At 47.5% G+C, this 23,860-nt stretch overlaps 2 protein-coding genes across 3 annotated transcripts in view; one reads left to right on the top strand and one right to left on the bottom strand.

Moving 5' to 3' along the window:
- CHAF1A (chromatin assembly factor 1 subunit A) overlaps window positions 1-3,076 on the bottom strand; it is a 28,655-nt gene extending 25,579 nt beyond the window's left edge. Inside the window, exons 1-2 of the mRNA XM_054582837.1 lie at window positions 3,006-3,076; window positions 483-533 (exon numbers count right to left, since the gene is read on the bottom strand). Of these exons, the coding sequence (XP_054438812.1) occupies window positions 483-533; window positions 3,006-3,057 (103 nt within the window). The 5' untranslated portion in view covers window positions 3,058-3,076. The remainder of the gene's footprint in view (window positions 1-482; window positions 534-3,005) is intronic.
- Window positions 3,077-5,519: 2,443 nt separating this feature from the next.
- SH3GL1 (SH3 domain containing GRB2 like 1, endophilin A2) overlaps window positions 5,520-23,860 on the top strand; it is a 35,673-nt gene continuing 17,332 nt past the window's right edge. Inside the window, exon 1 of one of the 2 annotated variants that reach the window (XM_054582836.1) lies at window positions 5,520-5,745. In XM_054582836.1, coding sequence (XP_054438811.1) covers window positions 5,701-5,745 — 45 coding nt within the window. In that variant the 5' untranslated portion in view covers window positions 5,520-5,700. Of the gene's footprint in view, window positions 5,746-12,285; window positions 12,957-23,860 lie in introns of those variants that run through there. The other variant, XM_054582835.1, reaches the window with a different exon arrangement.

Raw genomic sequence — 23,860 nt, 5'->3', positions numbered from 1 at the left:
GGCCTCCTTGTAAATGCACTCCCTTTTTACACAGAAGGACTCAGGACATTTATCTTCCTGTACAACAATAGTTCACCTGGGGCACCTGTGCCTGCCAAAGAACATCTACCAATGTCTGGAGACATTATTGGTTGTCACAACTTGAGGGAAGAGGCCAGAAATGCTGCTAAACTCTTTACAGTATATGACAGCCCTCCACCCCACCCCCCAAAATTATACAATGTCAATAGTGCTGAAAGACTGTGATAAAGGCAGCGATCTCTGGATTTGCTCCTGGGAACCTAGGGAAACAGTAGTGTAATAAAATGAGTTCCCAGGCTTCCAAATGTAAACTGCAACTGTTCTTCCCTCCTGTCCCCTTGACACTGCTGCTAAAGACTCCAACAGATGACCTCTGCTCAAGTAAAATTAAAAGTATAATTGAGGAGACAATGAAGGGTATAAATTAGGAACAAATATTTAACCTATTCCCAGAAAGTTACCTTGTATTAACTTCTTTACTGGAAAAGCTGGTCTGTCTTTGCAATCCATTGCTGTGAATAAAAGTGTCAAAGAATAAGTTCTTAAATGCTCAAAATAATGAAGGATTAAATACATAAGTAGCACCTATGATGTACAAAGTGGTTATCCAGTTCTAGTGACTTTGCCAACCTCACCCCAGGGAGTTGGTAATGTCTAAGGACAATTTTGGTTGTCATGACTTGGGGGAAGGGTGCTACTCGCATCTTGTGGGTAGAAGACAGGGATACTACTAACATCCTCCAAGGCACAGGATGGCCCACCATGACTAAGAATTATCTGGCCCAAAATGTTAATAGGTTAAGAAATCTTGCCCTGGACACTGTCACACCTTCTTGGTTTATTTTCCTAGGGTCATTTATTGCTCTGAAACTTACGTTGTTTATTATGTCTCCCCCTGTACAGAATGGCAGCTCTGTGATGGCAGGGACACTTGCTCTACACTGTACCTGCAGCACCTAATTCAGGGTCTGGCCCATAGGGGGAAATCAATGAATACAGCAACAGCAGCAATGAAGAAGGGGATGAGTAAAACTAGAGACGAAAGAAAACGCTATAGCACCAACATCACAATTAATAGGGTCTCAAAACATCCACCTTCAATCCAACCAGTTCTATAAAGTTAGAATAGGGTTTATTTTCTTTTTAAATAAGAGTTTATGAAGGTAATACAACTTAAGCATTTTGAGCTTGCCAGGCAGGAGGAACTGAAGCATTGTCAAAAAATAAGGAAAAATGTTGTCCTGCACCAAAAGTCTTAAGAAAAGTAATAATATCAAAGCTGATGCAGAAATGACCATAAATATTTTTAAGCTCATACCTCAAATACCTGACAGAAGAGATGGCTTGGAAGAATCTAGTTGATTTTCAGCAATCTACTTATGTTTTGTAAAAGATATATACAAGTGAATATTTTTAAAAAGTAGACCCAGGTTTTCTGAAAAACTCAGCTGTCCATAGATGAAACTGCCTTCCCCTCATCCAAGCTTGAAATGTAAGGTACCCGGAAAGCTCATACTTCCTTTTTACCCATTTCAAGACAATATCATTCTCAAGTTTTCAGGCACCAAAAACATGGATTCCCCCCCTCCTCAACTGAAGGATACAAAATTTTTAGCCACTTGAACTTATTTTTAGGACAATCACAAGGATTTACTGGTGTAGTCCCGAGTCACCAGATTTGATGCAAGTGGAACATAAATGACCCGGGCGCAGAAGCAACCTCCGGCCAACCTGAAAAGGTGCCCCCTTCCAGAGAGGGATATGGACTGTTCAAAAGCACTGCGCACAGTTCATGCACATGTGCGTATAAACTTACCACTGTTTCTTATCTTGATATTACATCACTCCTAACTTTATTTGTTAAAATATCCTTTCCCTTTATAATAGTATGGTCATAGCAAGGTGATACTTTCTTTACTTTTAATTAAACCCTCCTACTAGATCAAAAACTGTTCATGACAATCAGTGCCCCTAACTTTACATGAATTTTACTGTGTAAAATCCCCAAATCTGGAAACAATTACAGCAGCGATTCTGCCACCCCAGTGCCCCCTCCCCCAGCTCCTCCCCACCCCGGGGTCCTTGATAATGTCTGGATACATCTGGTTGTCACAACCGGGAAGGAGAGGTTTCTACTGGCATCTAATGGGTGGAGGCTGGCGATGCTGTTTCACACCTTCAAGTGCACAAGGGGGCCCCACATGTCAATAGTGCTGCAGTTGAAAAACCCTGAATTAGTCTAGTTAATGTCCCTGCCGATCTTTAATTCAGTCAATCAACACATTTATCAGGCACTTATTAAGTGCCAAGCATTGTGCCAAGTGCTTGGGATAAAATGGAAGTCAAGCAGGGGAGAGGGCAGTCTAGTTTTCCTTGGTTCACCACCCTGTTTCCGAGGCCCGCTAGGTGGTGGGAACCCCATCCCAAGACACAGGAAGGAGAAGGGCAGGTCTTCACCTTGTATATTCGACAGGACCAAGAATGTGGGAGCCTCAGCTTCCTGACAATACCTACCATCCAGACCTCTTACCTGGGCCTGTTCTGGCCCGCAGACGCAGCTGTTCTGGTCCCCGAGCCCATGTGACCCCGGGCCTCAGTTTCCCCACCCGGCCAGAGGGTCTGCAGGGTCCAACTTGCTCAAAGGACACAAACGCAACCTCCAGAGCTGGCCCTTTCGCCTCTCTGGATCTCACTTTCCCCTCCTGGCCACACTGACCCGTCACCGCAGAGAGCCCTGAAAGAACGAACTTAACGCAAAAGCACGGGCGTGGGGGGGAATGGTCGCGGTCGCAACAATAACGTCAAGGAGGGCGCCCTTCGGATCACAAGGCCCTTCCTCCGGATCGTAACGACCCCACGAACCAAACACCAGGCGTAGAGAAGCGGCCAGAGACCGGACCACCCGTCTACCCGCAGCCACTGCCTCAACCCACACAGGCCGCTCGCCGCGCCCCCACTACTACTCCGCGCGGGACCAAACAGACCTATGGCTGCTCCCCTGGCACCCGGCGCCCCGCACTCCGGTTCCTCCAGCATCGTTCCGGCGGCAGCGCGAGATCCTCTCGGGCGGCGGAGGCGCGGGCTTCGGTCCGGCGGCCGCTGCTGCTCGCCCTCCCGCCCGCGCCGCTGCTGCCGCGGCCGCCGCGCTCGTATTTGGCGGGAACCGCGGCGACCCCTACAGCCCGTGCTCCGATTGGACGAGGCTGCGTCACGTGACGTCCCGCCTCGGGAAATAGGCACTAAAGGGAGCATCCTCGCGAGATCCGTGGCTTCCATTCCTCACCATAGCTCCCCTATTGATATTCCTGCAGAGGAGCGGGCTTTCTCTGGGCGGCCTACTAGGAAGAAGGTGTTCTGCGATTGGGGATGGGAGGTGTCAAGCCATGAGATCGACACTGTGATTGGCTAAGTGCGTGGGATAGGATAGGTCGATAGGAGGGAGGTCCATGCTTTTACGTCATTACGAAACGTTTTACGTAGGGCACTGGTGACAATCTGAAACTGCGATTTAGTTGAGGACCGGAGTTTTGAATTTATCCTAATTGGACATCGGCTGAATATAGCAACAGCAATTAAGAGTATAAATTACTTTTCATATGAACAAAATAATAAAATCTGGGTAGCGCTTTAAAGAATTTAATATGCTGTAAATATATTCAGAGGGAATGAATGAAATAGATGTTTCTGGTTTAATGAGGATTTCTGAACATGCTGTTTTCTCGCCTAGAAACTTTCCGCAACTCTCTTTCAGGCTAATTTCTACCTAACTTTAAGATCTTAGATTGATAACTCAGAGAAGTCTTTTCTCCCTTGCCCCAAGCAAGTGCCTACAAAGTTGTTTGTTTGTTTGTTGAAGCAATTACAGGTTATGTTTATTTGCATGTTACTTGGTTAATCAATTAATTTCTGTTTTTGTCATTACCTCCATGAGGGCAGGAATCATTTACCACTGTATCCCTAGGACCTATCAATGACTGATACATTAGTAGGTACTCAGTAAGTGTTTGCATGAATGCACAGATATCATTTAATTGGACTGTGTGATCATGTGGTTTAAAAGTCTTACAGGACAGAGACCTTCAGTGTCAACCTACAAGCCTTAGAAATAAGTTTTCTTCAGCACAGATTTAATCTCAAGCATAGCACAAGTGAGAAGAGTTAAGAGTGAGTGAGCCCAAGTTTGAAATTCTATTGATACTATAGATTGGATAATTAAATCAGTAGAATTGGTTGGAAACAGTATGTGAAAACTGAGAATTTGGAGACATCAGTTTGGGCTAGTCGTGTATTATTCAAGGCTTCAGTTTCTCCATACGAACCAAGAGGATATTTTCCTTCTCTTTGATATTCTGGCACTATGCAATGATTTAGACCAGTGGACTGCTCTTGAGGGTGCCCATCATAATCACATGGATGTTTTTTCAAACCATTCATAATAGCCCCTTCAGGATCTTTGGGAGGGAAGTTGGGGCATACATATTCTGAAACAAGCCTCTGCTCTAGTCCATTACTTTCTGTTAGGACTTTGGAAACTTCTAGTAATCTTCAGACAAATCACCAAAATCTGTCAGATTTCAGCACTGAAGTTACACACACTTTAACTGTAGTCACTTTCTTGTTCCTGTTTTTGGATTCATTTACTCATTCTGACTCATTATTAATTTCCAACTCATTCAATACATTTTCATCAGTAAGAATTTATTTAAAAAGTTACTGTGAATAAACATGTATGACTCGAGGAAGGCTTCTTGGAGAAGGCAATATTCCAAGCAGATTCCTTTACTATGCACGAACAATGGGGGAAAAGATTAGGGAAGAATGTACAAGAGAGGGAAAATATTAACAAAGGCCCATAGGCAGCAAGGTCTATAAAAGAGGAAGAGAGCCGCCGAAATCAGAGGGTTGAGGGGGCCAAATTATGCAAGCTTCGTAGGCCATATTAGGAACTTGAGAGTGTGTTCTGAGGGTAGTAGGACTTTAAACGGGGAATTTGGATATGAATCGTGTTACAAAAGCATCTTTCTGGCTTCCTGGTAGGGGATAAATTGGAGAGAAGAACCCGAACGTGGGCACACCAAAGAAGCAGCTGTGGAATCAGTGGTTTGGTCAGGGCAGGGCACAGTGAGGAGAGCGGAAAGGAGGTAGAAGCAACACCCTGATGCTTTACTTGGGCAACTTAATGAATGAACATGGGGCAGGGTTTGGGTGGGAAGGGAGGGACTAAACGCAGGGTGGAATTTGGTATCGCTGAGACCTAGTCTCGAACCTCTCCAGAAAGGTTTAAACGCCTTTCCTAAGACGTTAGAGCCACCTCCAGGACTCAAGGGGTCGCTGCAGCCGCCACGGCCGCTCTAGATCTCTCACCGGCTACTAGCTGGTAGAAGCGTTGGCTCCCGCAGCAGAAGTGCGCTTGCGCTCTCTGGCCAGCAGGGCGCGCGCGCGTGCTCAGACGGGGCGGGCGCCGGAAGTGTGTGGTTGCCATGTAATATCCTGGCCGTGCGGGCGCGAGAGGGGCTAAGGCTGCGCCCGGACGGGCGCGGAGCTGGCTAGGGCTGCGGAGGCGGCGCCGACAGGGCCAGTTGAGGCGCGCGGGGGGTCGGCGGCGCCTGGGAGCCTGCCGCTTGCCCTGTACCTCCGGTTAGCTGGGTCCCGACGGGAGGTCCCACGGCCAAAGGCAGGATGTCGGTGGCGGGACTGAAGAAGCAGTTCTACAAGGCGAGCCAGGTGAGCGGAGGGCGAGTCCAGGCATCCGGGCTTCCCGGAGTAAGGGGTCGAGCTAGGGTTGGCTCTAGTACGGGAGGGGGCTGTAAGTACCGAGGGTGGGGCGTTGGCACGTGTTCCTCGCAGGGTGGGGACGGCCCAGAAAGGCCGGGGGCTTCCTGCGAGGTGGCCCAGGCCCTGCCCACCATGTGGGCTCCAGTCTCCCCGAGAAGGGTGGATAGACCCCTGGGTGGGGCAGAGAGACCCCCAGAGGTTCATCTGGGATGTGGATCCCTCCCCCCGTGCTTCCTCCTCTCTGAAAAGGCAGAGAAGGCGGAAAGACTAGGGGAAGAAACAGGATTTTTGCCAGATAGTCCAGGGGGAGGAAAAATAACAACAACTCTTTGGATGGACACGGTACAAAGTAGAAAAGGTAGAGTAAAAAGTCAGTTTCTCACCAGTGCCTCAGGCATTCAGACCATCTCTCGAGAGACAAGGACTGTCACTGACGACTTATGTCTCTTTTCAAAGATATGCGTATGTCTTTCATTTAAAAATACACACAGGCAATGTAGTACAGTCTACATAATCTTGTGTACTTTTTTTGTGAAATCTGTCGGAATTCTCCACCTCGGGTTACACACTGTTGGGAGGGGGTGTCCTGGGCTCTGTGGGCTGTTGAGCAACATTTCTGGCTTCCACTCCCTCACTGTCAGGAACACCCCCAGTCGTGATAATCGCATTTGTCTCCAGATGCTGCCAGATGTCCTTAGGGAAACCTCCTCTTTCCCCCTCCCCCAGAATTACTGCACTAGAATATACCCCTAGAGTTTCTAGGATCTTTTTAATAGGTTCCTGGTATTCTATTCCATGAAGTGTGCCAAAATTAATTTCACCAGTCCTCTCTTGATGGACGTTTAGATTGTTTCCAGTAGTTTTCTACAGTTAATATCTTTGTTCACAGCAGGTACTGGATTTATATGATAAATTCCCAGAAGTGGAATGCTGAATTCAAAAATATATGTCTTTTACATGTGACAGATTGTATAGGTTTTTTGGAAAGTCTGGGGCAAGAAGCCTAAGAGTCCCTGCATCCCAGGTTATGAACCTTAGGTGTGGAGTTTGGTGGATAGACTCCCTGGAAGAATGAGCGATAATCTTAGGAATTGTTTGGGCCATGCTGGCAAACTGGACTATACTCGCGATTCGAAAATGTCCACTGGGAGGGAAAGGAGATGAGTCTCCTGTAACATACAGATGATATCTGTTATCCCTTAAAGGGGAAAAGTCACAACCCTAGTGGTTGCCTATGGCTAAAGGCATTTGGGGTTTGTCTGTAGACCTCAGATGATGGCTGAACCCTAGAGGAAGAGTCTAGAGGGATTCTCGGCTTATTGCTGAGAGTACAGTGCTTTGCCCTAACAGGATGGAATTACGTGACCTGGCCCTAGGCTAGAGCCTGCCCAAGCAGGCATCAGAACTCCCTGTGCTTGACTGGAGCACCTGGAAAAGCTGCTCACTGTCTTGGGCCCTGATGCAGTCCCTCCAGCAGGACTGATATCTCCATAGGTCTTGGAAAAATTCCAGAGCTACTTTGTTCCCTCATGTAGCCAGGTCTCTAGAAGCCCTCTCTGCCCCATCCCCAGCTGTCAGGGCCCGTGCTGGTGGTACATTCCATCCTGAACTAACTGGGCCTTTCAGGACAGCCACCGGAGCTTTTCCGCTCAGGGTGAAACAGGATGGCCTGCATTCAGATCTGTGTGAGAAGCACTTTGAAACCTGGAAAGCAATTTATTATCTGAGGCCCAGCTTCAAAGAAGTGCTGCAGTGGTAACATCCTAATCTGAGAGTACTCTTTGCGATCTGGTCAATTCCACATTGAGTTTTTCTCTCAAGAGTCACCCTGGCTGTGCTCCCTTCTCTTCTGCAGTAGTTTCCACAGTCTTCCAGCATTTCCATTGTTCATCTGGCCATGTCCATCTCTCTGTATATCTCTTTTTCTTGATCTTAGCAACACTGCTTCTCATTCTCTTTTATGCCCTCAGAATAGGGTTGCCTGTTGAAGAGTAACATTTCTTGTTAATGTAGTAATAAGTAATATTTATTGAATTATTGGTGTGAACAGGCAATCTGCTTTAACCAGTTGATCTCAGCTGGCCTCATTTATCTGGCCTAAGGGTAAATGTAACCTCCTTTTTAGGCAAAAAATATTTGGGGACATTTGTCTTCCTGTAGAACAGCGCTTTTTAACCAGGGTTACTTCCGCCCTTCAGGGGACATCGGGAAACATTTGGGTTGTCACAACTTGGATTGCTACTGGTATCTAGTGGGCGGAGGCCAGAGATGCTGCTCAACACCCTACAATGTACTAGGCAGCCCCCACGACCAAGAATTTCCTGGCCCCAGATGTACTGTACTAGTGCCAAAGTTGAGAAACCCTGTTTTAAGGTTCGGGAAAAGAGAAGACAGTTATATCAAAATAATCCCATTTGGGCATTCTTGTGGAGGCTGCCTGCTTTTCCCAGTTTTTTCATTTTTTAAGATTTTATTTACTTTTAAAGAGAGGGGAAGGAGGGAGAAAGAGAAGGAGAGAAACATCAAATGTGTGAGAGATACATCGATTGGTTGCCTCTCGTACACCTCCAGCTGGAGACCCAGCCTGCAACCCAGGCATGTGCCCTGACTGGGAATCAAATCAGTGACCCGTTGATTTGCAGGCTGGCATTCAACCCACTGAGCCACACCAGCCAGAGCCTTTTCCCAGTTTTGAAAACACAGATGGACATGTACATAAAACTCAGCATCCAGTTCCCTAATCTTTAGGATCCCAGAATGTCTTCTGGCATCTGGTATCAGCCAGGGGTGGCTAACTCTGCTGTCTTTCATCTACTCCCACACATCTTCCTGGGGACATCTGCAGTGTCTGAGGCAGGTTTTCATTGTCTTTACTTGGGGGGAGAGGGTACGTCTGGCATCAAGTGGGTAAAGGTCAGGAGTGGTTGCTAAACACTCTGCAATGCACAGGACAGCCCTCCCCACAACAAAAAATGACCTGGCCCCAAATGTCGGTGGCACCCAGGTTGAGAAATCCTGCTTTGACACAGTTTCCTTTATTTTTGGAGAGAGAAATATCGATTTGTTTTTCCACGTGTTTATGCATTTATTGGCTGATTCTTGTACGTGCCCTGACCTTGGATTATCCAGATGACACTCTTACAACTGAGCTACCTGACCAGGGCTTGAAACAGGGTTTTGATTTGATTTTATTTTTTTTTAAGAGAGAGGAGAAGGGAGGGAGAAAGAAAGGGAGAGAAACATCAGTGTGCAAGAAGCGCATCAATCAGTTGCCTGTCGCATGCCCCCAGCTGGGGACCTGGCCCGCAACCCAGGCATGTGTCCTGACTGGTAATTGAACGAGAGACCTTTCTGTCGCAGACCAGTGCCAAACCCACTGAGCCACACCAGCCAGCGCTTGAAACAGAGTCTTGATTTTAAAGGCTTGTAACTGTCATTTCTAAACTGAGAAAGAGAAGCCAGGTGGATGTGTGAGAGAGTGTTAGGGTGGGCACCAGGAATAGAGAAATTTGGTTTCTAGCAGGTGAGGCTGTGTGTTAATTAAAAATTTCTAATTTCATTGATGATACTAGTAACAAACCAGTTACCAGTATAGGCATAGCAGTTTTATTGTACTTCACAGGTGTTGCGTTTTTTACAAATTGAAGACGAGCCCCCACTCCCACCCCAACCAAAAACATTATGACTTGCTTTATTGTGGTGCTGGCTTCATTGTGGTGGTCTGGAACTGAACTTGTACTATTCCAAGGTCTGCCTGTATCTGGCAGTATGTTGGCAAATTCCACACCCATTTCATCTCAGCTGAAAATTTTCAGGCCTTGCATAAAATCAGTTTGGGCTTGAGTGGGAGGTTAGTGAGGTTTTACTTTTTAGTATGAACAGGTCACTGCCTGGGCTGCGTGCCTGGGCTGAGGACAGTTGAAGAATCTATAAAGGAAAGCAGTAAAAGAAATAGGCAGCTATGTTCAGCCATCGTTTTGATCCCCCTGGACTCCCTGGGTAACACCCACCCCCTCAATAGCTATCTGGTACTTAGGGAAGACAAAAATTGGGGAAGATGCTTTTATATGCATATTTCTGGGGAACTATGGAGGTGAAGGAACCTTAGTAGTGAAATACAGACTTGAAAGTTCACTTCTCATTGTCATGTGTTTTTAATTTCCAGACCTAAACTGCTAACTGGTTTTCTGATAACTCTTGTGGCCTATCCTGTAGAGATTTAAGAGTGTAACTAGGGATAGAGCTGGCAGCTGGCTGGAATGCTGGCCTGACCTCCCCTGTGCCACCCGCCCCCACCCCGCCCGCCTGAAAAGAGGGAGAGGGTTTGAACTGAAAGGTTGATCCTGTCTGAGCTAGGAGGAAAATTCACAACCACCGTATCCCATAGCTTTGAAGTTTGTCGGTCCTCCCACCCCTCTTTGTGCCTCAGAGGAAACATTGAACTTCCTGTGCGATGCATGGGGTGGAGGGAGGGTTGGAGGGCCTAGAACCCTAAACTATTAGGGTGTTTCTGGGTGATGTGGCTAGTGTTTGGAATGTCTGCAGATACCATCGGCACCAATCTATTTTTTAAACTTCAGTTTGTGGAATCATGCTTTGATTTCCTAGTAAAGTGTAAGTAATAAACTTGGAATGATCTTAAGATACAAAAATCTGGAACTTGTAACCCCTTCACTTCAACGTGGATAAAAGTTGAATGGAACCTGTGCACTGCGAATGACAGGTGACAGGCAAGGTCTGAAGAGTGGGGTCCTTGAGTTCAGCAGCTGCAGCTCAACTCTGGAAGACCCGTCTTTCCCAGGGCTGCAGGCATGGGAAGGGCTTTGGCTATCGGGATGTCCATGTGTGATTGGAACTGGGTTAATTCTGCCCTTACAGGAAGCCACCCTGCTGACTTGATCTGTAAGAAAACCCTTGAATTAGCCTTGTCCCTGTGGGACCCTGGGTGGAGACGTTCTCTTTGTGCTCCATCAGTGGACTGGCCCGGCCACTCCCCCAACTGCTTAGGTGGAGTCACCAGCCTGTGTTTTAGCTACAGAAGAGGTTTGACAGGCTGTTCTTCCCTAAAGGATCTGGGGAAGGTGTTGGTGGGACTCTTTAAACCCTGCTCCCACCCGACAACCCCCACTTCCTAGGTCTGTCTGTAAAAGCAGGTTAACCTGACCTCCTTCACAGAACCCACTGCGCACAATCACAGAGCCTCTGTCACCATGCTGCGTCCTGTGCGTTCTTGTTATTAACAGACCAGGACTAAGGGATCATCACATTCTGATTCCTTCACTGTGACTGCTGAATAAGAGGCTAAAAGCTTACCTCTGACTCTGAATACTGTGTAATAAAGACCAGTTCAAAAGATTTAAAACAAAAAACAACAACAACAACAAAAACAGTTCAAGTGCCTTGTAATGAAATCGCCCTGCTTATCTGGGTGTGTTTTAAGGCAGAGCCATAGGACACTTTATTATATTCCATGTGCCACTTAATAACAGCCTTTGAGGTTAGAGGTTTCACAGACTCTCCCTGTTCAGTTTCAGAAATTGGGGGCTGTCAAATTTTTGAGACCCCAGAATTATCAAAGACTTAGCAATGAGCCCAGGAAATCCTGCTGTTTATCCACCCACCTCTTTCCCCAGCCTTCCCTTCACCAAACCAGCATCTGAGTGCTTAGTGCACTTTGGAGACTGTGCTCGCCCTTTTGCACTGCTGTCTACATGTGCATCTGTTGCTTTTTTCCTCAGAGAAAGAACTTGCAGGTTGTGACCAGGCCTGCCATTTACCTTTGGCACGTGTGTCTCTGGCCTTTGGTTCAAGGGCATAGGCCAGTTAGCTCTGCCCTGGCCCCTATCTCAGCCCTCCTTTTCTGAGCTGCCAATATTTTGGAATTGATCCAATCTGAGGAAACTTGGTTTTTAATTTAGGGCTTGTAGCCACCTTCCTCTTTAGGATTTCAGAGGCAACTGCATGTTTTGGCACTGTGGTCTGGAGGCTGGGTGGGGGAGTGGCTGGGAGGAAAGTCAAATTGTTTCTGTTTCTGAGTTCCAAGGTGGGGTGAGGTTTCTAAACTTTAGAGGGTTTGATGCTGAAACTTTTAGGCCACAGGCCTTTTTGTCCCAGGGGTTAGGAGCCCATTGAGGAGATTCTATACCCTGTGCTCAAGTCCTAATGGCTTTTTAATGTGCCCGGTGAAGTGTTAGGGGCGGTCCGTGGGTTCTTTTTCAAGGCTGTCCCTGGAAAGCTAGATGGAAGAATGTGTCAGAATGTGGCAGCAGCTGGCTTCCTTCTCTCTCCCCTCCCGCCCTCTTTTTCTCTCCCCACCCCTCTCCCTCTCCCTCTCCCTCTCCCTCTCCCTCTCCCTCCCTCGCCTTTCACAGGGCTGGCTTTGGCAGCCACTTCCCAAAAGACAACTTCATCTTCCTTTTCCGCTCTCTCCTAGAAAAACCTGCTGACTGGGCTCTGAGACTGGGGTCAAGTGGAGACTCCCAGCCACAGCAGGACAATAGCTGTGCGATTTCCTCCGAAAAAGTGCAGTTTCCTCTGGAGGACCTGACTCAGCATCTGTCCCCTGCCTGCTTTGGAAAGGGCTGCTGCCTGGCTGCTGGGATTACACCTGGGCATAAACGCTTCTGGTGGGCATCATGCCCCGGGTATGAGACAGCCAGCCTGGCTCAGCAGCCACGGTCTCAGCCGCGTTCATTGTCCCAGGAGATGCTGTTATAGCCCAACGATGAGAGATGCCATCCCTGTGCTGGGCAGCTCTGCTTGCCCTAGGTCTGGTGAACATGAGTTCATCCTCCGTGTATCCCTGCAGCCTTTTCATATGGCATCTTCCAGGACCTCTGATCCCTCAGATCCCCCATCTCCAGTTTCGTGGACTCCTGTATAGCAGCTTCTCACTAGAGGACCGAGGTTGACTTGAATGACTATTCTGTTGCCTTTGTTGCTGGATTGTAAGTTCTTTGCGGCCAGGGACTGTGCTTTCTGCTCACTGCTCTGCGCCCAGTGATGAGCCTGGCCCTGCATGTTCCAGGAACTCAGTAAATACTGAAGGCATATTTGCCTCACATGTGAGTGAGCAGATGCTGTGGAGTGGATTGGGAGAGTGCAGAAGTGGGAGCAGTCGAGTCAGCACGCCTGGAGAAAGCAGAGTGCTGGGATACGTGGTGAGCAGGCTGTCCCCAGCTGACCTGGGTGCAGTTGGAGCTTCAGCCTGGCATTCAGGACTTTCCGGAGCCCTCGCCCTAGTCCTGGCTTCAGTGTCCACCTGTCCTCTTCTAGGGTCACAGTCCTACCAGTCTGCTCAGGCCCCACCCAGCTACCTGTACCTCCCCCCGCTCCGCCCCCCGCTTTTGGAGGCAGTGCTTCTCTCACCTTTCCCAGCCCACCTGGGGTCCCTCTGCACTTCCTGGTTGCCCTTTAAAGCCCTCTGTGCATCTTCCTTTAGCCTTGCCATCTCCCTGACCACCCACTTCTGCACCCTCTGAGCATCTGGTGTGGTGGTCTCCCATCGACATGCCACATACCAAGTACATTCTGGCATCAGATGCACATTTCTTCAAGTCAGAGGCCAGCTCCTGAATGAGCAGGGCTGTCTAGGGGTTTGTGACAAACCCCAGTCCCCTGGGTTATGGCTTTCTGACTGTGTCATCAGAAATGGTGGGCCCCATCCACCCTGGCTGTGGCTCAGTGGGTTGAGCGCTGGCCTGAGACCCAAAAGGTCTTCAGTTTGATTCCCAATCAGGGCACGTGCCTGAGTTGCCGGCCAGGTGCCCATTTGGCGGCGTGCAAGCGGCAACTGATCAATGTCTCTCTCACCCTCTTTCTCCCTCCCTTCCCCTTTTCTCTAAAAATAAATACAATCTTAAAAAAGAAAGAGAGAGAGAGAGAGAGAGAGAGAGAGAAAGAAAGAGAAAGAAAGAAAGAAAGAAAGAAAGAAAGAAAGAAAGAAAGAAAGAAAGAAAGAAAGAAAGAAAGAAAAATGGTGGGCTCCTTCTTAGAGTGGGAGTTTCTGGTAGCGTCCCCAGGGGTGGTTCACTACCAGCCCCCTCCTGGCCCTGGCAGAACCCCAGGGAAGTAGGGTGGCTGGTGAGACCATTGAGGCCTTGAAGGGCTCCAGTGGGAAAAGGTCTAACTAGTTTAAAGAACAAGAAATCAAAGCTCAGAGCTTGTTCCTTTGGCTTAGGATCTGCCTACCTCCAGGGCTGTGGTTGAGAGGGATCTGTACTTGGCTGGGCCAGAAGAGCCTGGCCTGTGTCTCGATCAGTCTCTATTTCCTGGGCCCCAAGACCAAACCCAAACTTCCTTGGAGGGGCCCGGCCTGCTCAGAAATGGAGTTTGTTGAGCTGCATCTTCTGCTAGACTACTCCCTGGCCTCCAGGAGCCTCCTCCCCGGCCCACTGGGCTTCCCAGCTTCAGCCTTGGTTATGTTTGCCAGCCTTGGCTTTCATACCTGCCTGCTCTTTCTCCTTATCTCTTTTCATTCCCTTCTCTCCCACCTTCCCTGCTTGTCCCAGTTGGCTCTCTGGGTGGCCTTTTCATTATCTCTCCCTCTCTTCTCACATCTCTGGCACACACGACCCCCTCATGCATCTTGTCCTCCGGATTTACATCTCTAGTCACTCCCAGCTACACCCTAAACCTGCAACCATCCCAAAGGTAACTGAAATGCAAAATGCTCCTAGTCTCAGTGCACCGGAAGCTGGCCTCCTTACACACCCGCCCCCACCCTTCCCCGTCTTCGCCCTGACTGCGTACAAGGACCTCAGCTCACTGCCACCTTCTCCACATTTTTCCCCTTCTATATTGACTCACTTTCTAAATTTATTTTAAAGGGATCTTGATGTTCTTTGCTATCACATTATAGTAACCGAACCACCAAATACAACTGAAACAAAGCAGGGTAATCAATTTTACTGGATACCTTACCCCTGAGCCTGGTGTCTGTTCCCTCTTGCTAGAGTTGTTGAAACTAGAACAAGGAGTTTTGAAGGAGCTTTGGAGAACAGGAACCCCTCTAAACAACATTACCTTCCTTCTTCTTTTTTAAAAGAAGAGTCAAAATGCAATCACAGTGTTGCCATGGTAATTAAGTTAGGAGTTAAAGTTCTATTGCTGTCGATCTGTCTGCATATGGACTTAAGTCCCGCAAGAGCCATCCCTTTTCTGACACCTACAGCATATATGATCAATATTTATCATTCTTTTTTACTTTTTTATTGAGTTTATTGGCATGATATTGGTTAATAAAATTGTATAGGTTTCAGGTGTACAATTCTATAATATATCATCTGTATACCTTTTCTACCTTTCTTCTTTTGGCACCCACAACCATCCGCCTGATAGTCTTCATGGAGAGTCAGGAAACCCTGCGGATTTGAATTAAGGCTCAGAAGAGAGAGCTGTGGGGTTAGGGTGGATTCCCAAGTGTCTGGGAAGAGGCATGATAGTAAGTGGCACAGTTCAGTTGATATTTGTAGACCCCAGAAACCACCATGGCCAATAATTCAAATATCTTTTCAGCACAGCTCAGTCCAGCCTATGTTCTGTAAAGTGGAACAGTCGGTCAGTGATTTTTCTGCTGTCATTTTGGGCCTCAGCCCCAGGAGTGAGAGGAGACTTGGGTCTTTAGGAAGTCCCTTGGGAAGGAACTTGGGAGCCTCCCACCTCCTTTGACCTCCAAGGCCCCTCATTGTCCCCTGCCACCTACCTCCCCAGGATGATGCCCCTTGGCTGCTTTGGACAGGTGGAAAGGTGTCCACCATCCTTACAGCCTCAGCTCATCAGAGCTGTGATTATCTAAAGACAGACAGGTGGGCAGCCCTGGCCTTAGGCCAACCTTTGTGGTTCAGAAGAGACAGACAGGGAATGAGGACAGGATTTTTCCGTCCTTTAACCTAACCCACCTGGCCTAGCATTGTTCCCTATCTCTGCGGAGGTGGGGAGTCCTTTCTAGGCATTAATCCCTTGCTTCTTGCTGCTCATAGGGCCAGCATTTCACCCTCAGGGAGTCTTTGAGTTGCCACAGCCCCTCACTGATTGCAGACTAGGTGTCTGGGCAAGGTCCCTGCATGTATGTATGTGCTGCCCCCACAGAGACTGACTGGCTTTGAGGTCCAGGACATCAGAACAGAGATCGTCTTTCTCTCCTAGGTGACGGGTTCACTTCCCAGTGGAGAAGTCTCATGCATTTCTGTCTGGAGGTTCCTAATCAATTCCGTTCTTCCCAGGGGACTCAAGGGCAGCTGAGTGCTCTCTTCAAGCTCCTCGCCCTCAGCATTGGGTGGGCAGAAGACACCAGTGGGCCCTTTTGTTTAATAGAGTCCCTCTACCACCTCTGGACTGGTGGGCCTTGGAGTCCTACGTCGGAAGTGCAGAGGCAGGGGAATGTGTGGGGCGCAGGAGGAGTGGATGTACGCTCACTGGGGGAGGTGGGGTGGGGGGGCCTTTTGCCCAGTCTGAGTCCAGGAGTCCTCACAGGAGAGCCTGCAGGAGAGGAGATGTCCTCCCAAGAGGAGATTGCACTTAGCAGTTCACAACACATTCCCCAGGCCCACCAGCCAGTCGGCTCCAATAAGGGGCATATCCCTTTCTAGGAACCTTGTATTTGCATTATAAAGTGTCTTAGACGTAGAAAGGGGTACAAAGAATGACCAGCCCTGGCTGGCGTGACTCAGTGGAGTGAGTGCCCGCCTGCAAACCAAAAGGTCATCAGTTTGATTCCCAGTCAGTACACATTCCTGAGTTGTGAGCCAGGTCCCCAGTTGAGGGTGTGTGAGAGGCAGCCGATCAATGTTTCTCTGCCTTTCTTTCTCCATCATCTCCATAAACATAAATAAAAAAACAATAACAAAAGAATCATTAGCTATAGCCAAGTGCCCCCCCCAGAACTTAAATAAACAACAATACAATTAAGAGTACTTTATACCTTCACTGCATATGGAATTAACACTGCAAAATGCACAATATTGTTTTGCAAGTTTATACATCCCATAAATGGTATCGCATGGTTGTTTTTGTGTATAATCTGCTTTCTTCGCTCAGTACTATTTTTGTTCCATTCACACTGATGCCTGTGACTCTAGTTTATTTCCACAGGCCTATGGCTCCCTTCGTGCAACTATTCCACGGTGCTTTTATCCATCTCCCTGCCCGGGGGCATTTAGGGTATTTCCAAGTTTTTGCTCTTTCAAACAGTGTGGCAGTGAGCGGTCTTGTAGTTGTCCCTTTAGGCACATGTCCAAGAGTTTCTTGAGTCAAACCTTGTTTAACGTAACCATATAGGTTTTCAGTGGTACCAGCCCGGAAAAAGAACAACGTATTCAATTTGCATGGACTCAGAGCTGACAGGGGTCATGTTTTTGAGCTCTCATAAAGGATGATATTTCAACTGTGCTCCCCTGGGCTGCATGTGCCCAGGAGCCCTGGCCAGGAAATGGCATGTGTGGAGAGGGGGCTTGGTGTTAGCTCAGTGTGGTCTAGAAGGAGCACAGACTATAGATCAACCCAGGGAAGCCCACAGCCACTGCCAGCACCCAGGACCCCATTTCTGCCCCATGTTCTCCTCATAGAATTAAGTTCTTCACCAGCCTGTCAATTCCTCAAGAACCCGTGTTTTCTGTTTTGGTTTCGGCAGTGAGAGTAAGCCAGTCCCCAGTTGAGGGTGTGTGAGAGGCAACCGATCAATGTTTTTCTCCTTTCTTCCCAGGAAGAAAAACATCAGTAGCAGCACCTGGCATCTTCTCAGGCTGGGGTGTACAATTGATCCTCACTGTTGGCAGAGTCTGTCTGTATTTGCAGTTTCACCTACTTGCTGAATTTTTTTTTTTTTCAGTAACCCCAAATCAGTACTTGTGCCACTTTCACAGACATGTGCAGAGCAGAAAAAAACAAAAAAAGTTTCCTAACAAGCTCTGCCTTCGCGTTTCAGCTCTTGTACGGTAAACCAGCGTCCTTTTTGCTGTTTATTTAGTGGCACATTTTTTTTTGTACTTTTGTGCTTTTCATAGGTGTTTTCACTGTTTAAATTGGCCCCAAGCGTAGAACTGAGGTGCTGTCTAGGGTTTCTAAGTGCAAGAAGGCTGTGCTCTTCCTTGCAGAGAAGATATGTGTATTAGAGAAGCTTTATTCAGGCATGACTTAAAGTGCCATTGGCTGAGTTCAATGTTAGTGAAGCAACAGTGTTTGTTTGTTTGTTTGTTTGTTTTAAAGATTTTACTTACTTTCAAAGAGGGGAAGGGAAGGAGAAAGGGAGAAAAACATCAATGCGTGGTTGCCTCTCACATACCCCTAACTGGGGACCTGGCTGCCACCCAAGCATGTGCCCTGACTGGGAATCGAACCAGAAACCTTTCAGTTCACAGGTTGCTGGACCTCAATCCACTGAGCTACACCAGCCAGGGTACAACAATGTATATTAAATAAATTGTCTCTAAATAGAAATACACATAACACAAGATTATATAACCTAACCCAGTAATCTCTGCAGGAGCAGTGGTTCAGTATTTGCTAATTCATTGTTTGTCTTGCCTTTATAGAACAGAACCACTATGAATAACCAAAGTGACCCTAGCTCCTGTGGCAGGTAGAATACCACTCCCCCTTCCCTGCCAAGGATGTCCCTGCCCTAATCTGGAACCTGTGGATGTATTCCCTTATTTAGCATAAGGGACTTTGCAGATGGGATTAAGAGTACAGACCTGGAGGTGGAGAGAGCATTCTGGATCTAACCGGAAGCACCCTTAAAAGAGCAAACCTTTTCTTGCTATGGTCAGAGTGAGGAGGTGTGACTGGAAGAGAGAGCAAGAGGGAAGGCAGCACAAAGCCTTTGCTGGCTTTGAAAAAATAGGAAAAGGCCATGAGCCAAAGAATGCGGGGTGGTTTCTAGAAGCCAGAAAAGGCATGGAGATCCCTAGAAGCCCCAGAAATGGCCCTGGCTGGTGTGGCTGAGTGGATTGAATGCTGGCCTGCAAACTGAAAGGTCGCTGCTGGTTCATCCTGGTCAGGGCACATACCTGGGTTGCGGGCCAGGCCCCCGGTCAGAGGTATGTGAGAAGCAACTGATCGGTATTTGCACATCGATGTTTCTCTCCCTCTCTTTCTTCCTCCCTTCCCCTCTCTAAAAATCAATAAATAAAATCTTTTAAAAAAAAAAAAAAGCCCCAGAAATGAACACAGCCCTGCCAACACCTTGGTCTGAGCTGGTGGGATCCATGTCAGACTTCTGACCTCTTTAAGATGCCTCTGTTGTTTTAATGTTATGTTGTTAGTGTTTTGTGTTGTATTTAATTTTTTTACTTTTAAAAAGTTATTTTCTTCTTCCACCTTTCCTCCTCTTTGACAACTGTCAGCTTATTTTCTGCATCTATGGTTCTGTCTCTAATTTGTTTTAGTTATTCATTTGTTTTGTTAGATTCTACATATAAGTGAAATCACATGGTATTTGTCTTTCTCTGTCCAACTTATTTCACTTAGTATAATACCCTTCGGGTCCATCCATGGTGTCACAAATGACAAGATTTCATTCTTTTTTATGGCTTAGTAATAGTTCATTGTGTATATGTACCACATCTCCTTTATCCCGTCACCTATGGATGGACATCTAGGTTGATTCCGTATCTTGGCTATTACTAATAATGCTGCAATGAACAGAGGGGTGCATATATCTTTTCAAATTAATGTTTCTTGGGTTTTTTTGAATACTCAGAAGTGGAATTGCTGGATTTTATGACAGCTCTACTTTAATTTCCTGAGGAACCTCCATAGTGTTTTCTGTAGTGGCTGCACCAATTTACAGTCATACCCACAGTGCACGAGGGCTCCCTTTTATCTACATCCTGGCCAACACTCGTTGTTTGTTGATTTATTGATGATTGCCATTCTGACAGGTGTGAGATGGTGCCCCATTTTAGTTTTAATTTGTATTTCTCTGACGATTAGTGAGGTTGAGCATCTTTTCCTATGTGTTGGCTGTCTCTGCGTCTTCTTGGGAGACTTGTCTCTTTAGGTTCTCTGCCCACTTTTTAAACTGGTGATTTGGGGGGTTTTGCTGTTAAGTTGTATGAGTTCCTTATATATTTTGGATATTATCTCCTTGTTATTTGCAAATATCTTCTCCCATTCAATGGGTTGTCTTTTTGTTTTGTTGATGATTTTCTGTCCTGTGCAAAATATTTTTAGTTTAATGTAGTCCCATTTTTTTTTTCTTTTGTTGCCCTTACCTAAAGCTAAGGGCACTGTCAGAATGTTTACTGCCTATGTTTTCTTCTAGGAGTTTTATGGTTTCAGATCTTACACTTAAGTCTGTAATTCGTTTTGAGACTTTATATATGGTGTAAGAAGGTGGTCCAGTTTCTTTTCCTTTTTTTTTTTTTTTTTTTTGCATATATCTGTCCAGTTTTCTCAACACCATTTTTGAAGAGACTGTCTTTATCCCATTATACACGGTGGGGCAAAAGCAGGTTTATAGTTGTGAGTACACGAAACACAGTTTATTCTTTTATTATTACTATTATTATTATTAATTGTATTATTTTTCTGTACAAGCAACTGTAACCCTCCTTTTGCCCCTCCCTATATAACCTAGCCTCCTTTGTCATAGAATAATTGATCGTATAAGTGAGGGCTTATTTCTGGTCTCTCCATTCTATTCCGTTCACCTATGTGCCTGTTTTTATGCCAGCACCATACTGTTTTGATTATTGTAGCTTTGTAGTGCAGGGATATCAGGGAGCATGATACCTCCACTTCGTTTTTTCTCAAAATGTCTTTGGCTATGTGGGGTCTTGTGGTTTCATATTAATTTTAGGGTTAGTTCTAATTCTGGAGAAATGCCACTGGTAATTTAATAGAGATGGCATTAAATCTGTAGATTGTTTTGGGTAGTAAGGACATTTGAACAATATTAATCCTTCCAGGCCATGAACAAGTTCTGTCCTTTCATTTATTGCATCTTCTAGGAAATTTGTGTTTCAGATCACTAAGTTTGTGGTAATTTGTCAGAGCAGCTGTAGGAAACTCACACAGGTCCATACTTGTTTTTATGCCTTGTGCTAAACGTTTTCCACTCAACCTTTTCCGGGGGGGAGGTGTGGGTGTTATTCTTTATTAGCTTTTTTCTCCAACTTAATGGGTGAAGTCGGCAAAAAAAAAATGGGACCAAGTTGACTTACAGGTACAGTGCTAAGAGTGGGTCTCCCCCGAGCTGTCATCAGTTACAGGCGTCTGACACCTTTCCAGGGCAGCGCTTGCTCCTCTGTCCTCTGTTGGTGCAGAACCCTGTGCTCCCTTCTCTCTGTCTTTTCTCACATCATGTCCTTTTTCCTTCCTACATCCAGTTTCAGCTCATCCTTCAAAGCCAAATCCAGGGTTGTCACCTTATGAATCCTCCCTATAGGTTTCTAGTCAGCGGTCTTTATGTTATCATTTTGTGTGCGCTTTTGTTACTAATCTTTTTTCCCCCCTCTATATACCACACACATATAATTAGAAAATTTAAATCGTTGAATGAGTAAGAGCAACCTTCTCAAAATGAGATATCTGGTCATCGGACTTTGACCCCAGATATCCAGCTTAGGACAGGAGAGTGTCCCAAACACAGACAGTGGCTAAGTGATTGCAATAGGGCCAGTACGGTGACACAGGGTCCTATGACAAGGGCCTTGTAGGGAGAAACCAGGCATGATTCATTCACAGGGAGTTGACTAGGACATTGGTTTTGAATTTGAACATAGGAAGGAGAAAGGAAAGGAGAATGGGATACAGGGTTTCCTGGCGGGCCTCTGGGTCACTGGTCTGTCCTGTTGTGTTCTCATCCCTCTTCCAGGAGCCCAGACACTATTTGTCTGTGGGGGTCAGTCCTCCCAGGGACACGGTAGCTGCTACAGGTGCTGAGTCCCGGGAGGAAGCCCTGGCTACTAAACCATCATTCTCAAGTGGAGAGAGATTTGAATGTTCTTATGGCTCCTAGATCAGGAAGTGGCCACACCAGACATGCATTACACCATGACAGCAGAGAAGCAAGACCTGGCAGGGAGGGCAGGGCAGCTTTTCTCTTGCAAAAAGTAAAAATAAAAGATGAAAAGCCATTTCTGCTGAGCGGTGCCTTGAGTCAGCACTGTGTAACCATCTTGGCAAATGCATCAAGACCTTCAGCCTTACGGTGGGGGAGCCCTCATACCCAGGGTGAAAGTGCGGCTTCCTGAGAGGGATGTGCACCAGCTGGAGGAAAGAGGGCAGGGTGTCCCGGGGCAGGAATCGTGTTAGTGAGGATGAAGGACAGAAAGCTGCTTAGGGTGATCAGGGATGGCCAGGGGGCCAGATTGTTTGGAAGAGGAGCAGCGGCCTTGAGACTGTTGTGCCCAGGTCAGGCATGGCAGCGTTTCTGCTGCAGGTGCTGCCGTCAGTGGAATATGGGGCGGGGGGGCGGGGGGTTCCTACCTGTCTTCCTTCAAACCAAGTCATTTTATTTCCTGGCACTTTGTTCCCTCTTTTTCTCCCAAATAGAGGTTCACAGTTGTGTATCTTGGTCACCCATCAGCAAATGTACTGGGGCCGTGGGCTTCCTGTAGTTTGGGTTAGACCCCATTACTGATCTCTAGGGCCTTTTGATACAATGGAAAAGCGAGAAAGCAGCCTGCTGTCGATGGTTTTTTATTTATTTTCTTAAAAGATTTTATTTATTTATTTATTTTCAGAGAGAGGGGAGGGAAGGGAGGGAGAAAGAGAGGGAGAGAAACATCAGTTGGTTGCCTCTTGCTCACCCCCAACTGGGGACCTGGTCCCCACAACCCAGGCATGTGCCCTGACAGGGAATTGAACCAGTGGCCTTTCAGTTTGTAGGCCGGCACTCAATCCACTGAGCCACACCAGCCAGGGCTGTTGACAGTTTTTACACATGTCCCGATGTGTGGGGTGATGTGTGTGCCGAAGTACAGATCCCTCAAAGGAGAACCACCCAGGATGTGTGTTCCCTCTTCTTAAAGAGTCTACACCAAACCTTTCACTTACCCCAGCACTCAGCAGGCTCTGCTTCTGAATGTTCCCCATGTCCTGAACCCTGCCGCAAGCCGTCTGCCCTAGGCCCTCCTTGCCTCATTCCTTCCTCCTGAGAGCATCACACAGCTTAGGGCAGGCTTGTATTTGTAGGGCAGTTTGTGGTTCTTAAAGCGTGTTCACGCCCAAGTCCCACAACAAATCGTCATTACCCCTGTTTTACAGTTAAGGAAAATGAGGCTCTGAGAGGTCCACATTCTTGCTTCAAGTTACAGCCTGGTGGACAGAGCTGGACCAGTCCTCGTTCTTTGGTCCAAGCCCCCTCTACTGCCCCTCTCATCCCCTGCATTGCTTTGGGACCTCGGGCACACCCTCATTTTGGCTTGTTACTAACACACCTGAGGGTGACCTGGTGGAGGGTGGGGTCTGCACACAGGTACGTACTTATCGCCGCAAAGAGCGTTTGCCCGAGCTCTCACTGGACCCCAGGCTCATGCCTCTCTACTGACTCAGCCACCGCAACCAGCGCTGCGATGGGACGGCAAGTTAGTGTTTGGGGACAGCGTGTGTTTGGAGTGGGGAGGCAAGGGAGAATGAATCTGAGCCTCAGGGGGGGAGAAAGGACCCCTGAGAACTGGTATTCTCTGTCTGTGGCCTGAGGACGGTCCTGGGCACTTCCAAGTCCGGGTGCCCATCCACTGCTGAGGCAGGAGAGGGGGTGTCAGTGACCATGTGTGTGCAAGGCCCGAATGCGCGTCCTTAGGAAGGGCGGGCCCGCCTGCTCTGTTCGCTGCAGGCTGATGGCACCTGTGGGACAGGGGCGGTTTGCCCTGGCAACCGCCTGGCCCTGGCAGCTCCCTCTTCCTTGGCCCCATTGGTTCCCTCGTCCGTGCTGAGGTTGGACAATGATCCCGAGATTCCTTCCAGGCCCAGGTCTCCAAGACTGACTTCGCAGTTTAGAAGGGCGGGGTGTCCCTGGACAAAGAAGATGGGGTACAGATGAAGATACGGCCACGAAGGGTAACAGGACACTGGCATCTAATACGTGGCCGTGGCTTGCAGTGCCCATCATCGGCCC

Source organism: Pteronotus mesoamericanus, unplaced genomic scaffold, assembly GCF_021234165.1.
Source record: "Pteronotus mesoamericanus isolate MK-2021 breed Mesoamerican mustached bat unplaced genomic scaffold, CSHL_Meso_final contig_726, whole genome shotgun sequence".
In the NCBI taxonomy this organism is placed as follows: domain Eukaryota; kingdom Metazoa; phylum Chordata; class Mammalia; order Chiroptera; family Mormoopidae; genus Pteronotus; species Pteronotus mesoamericanus.
The sequence above is the reverse complement of the archived record's forward strand: the minus strand, read 5'-3'. Positions and strand labels throughout refer to the sequence as shown.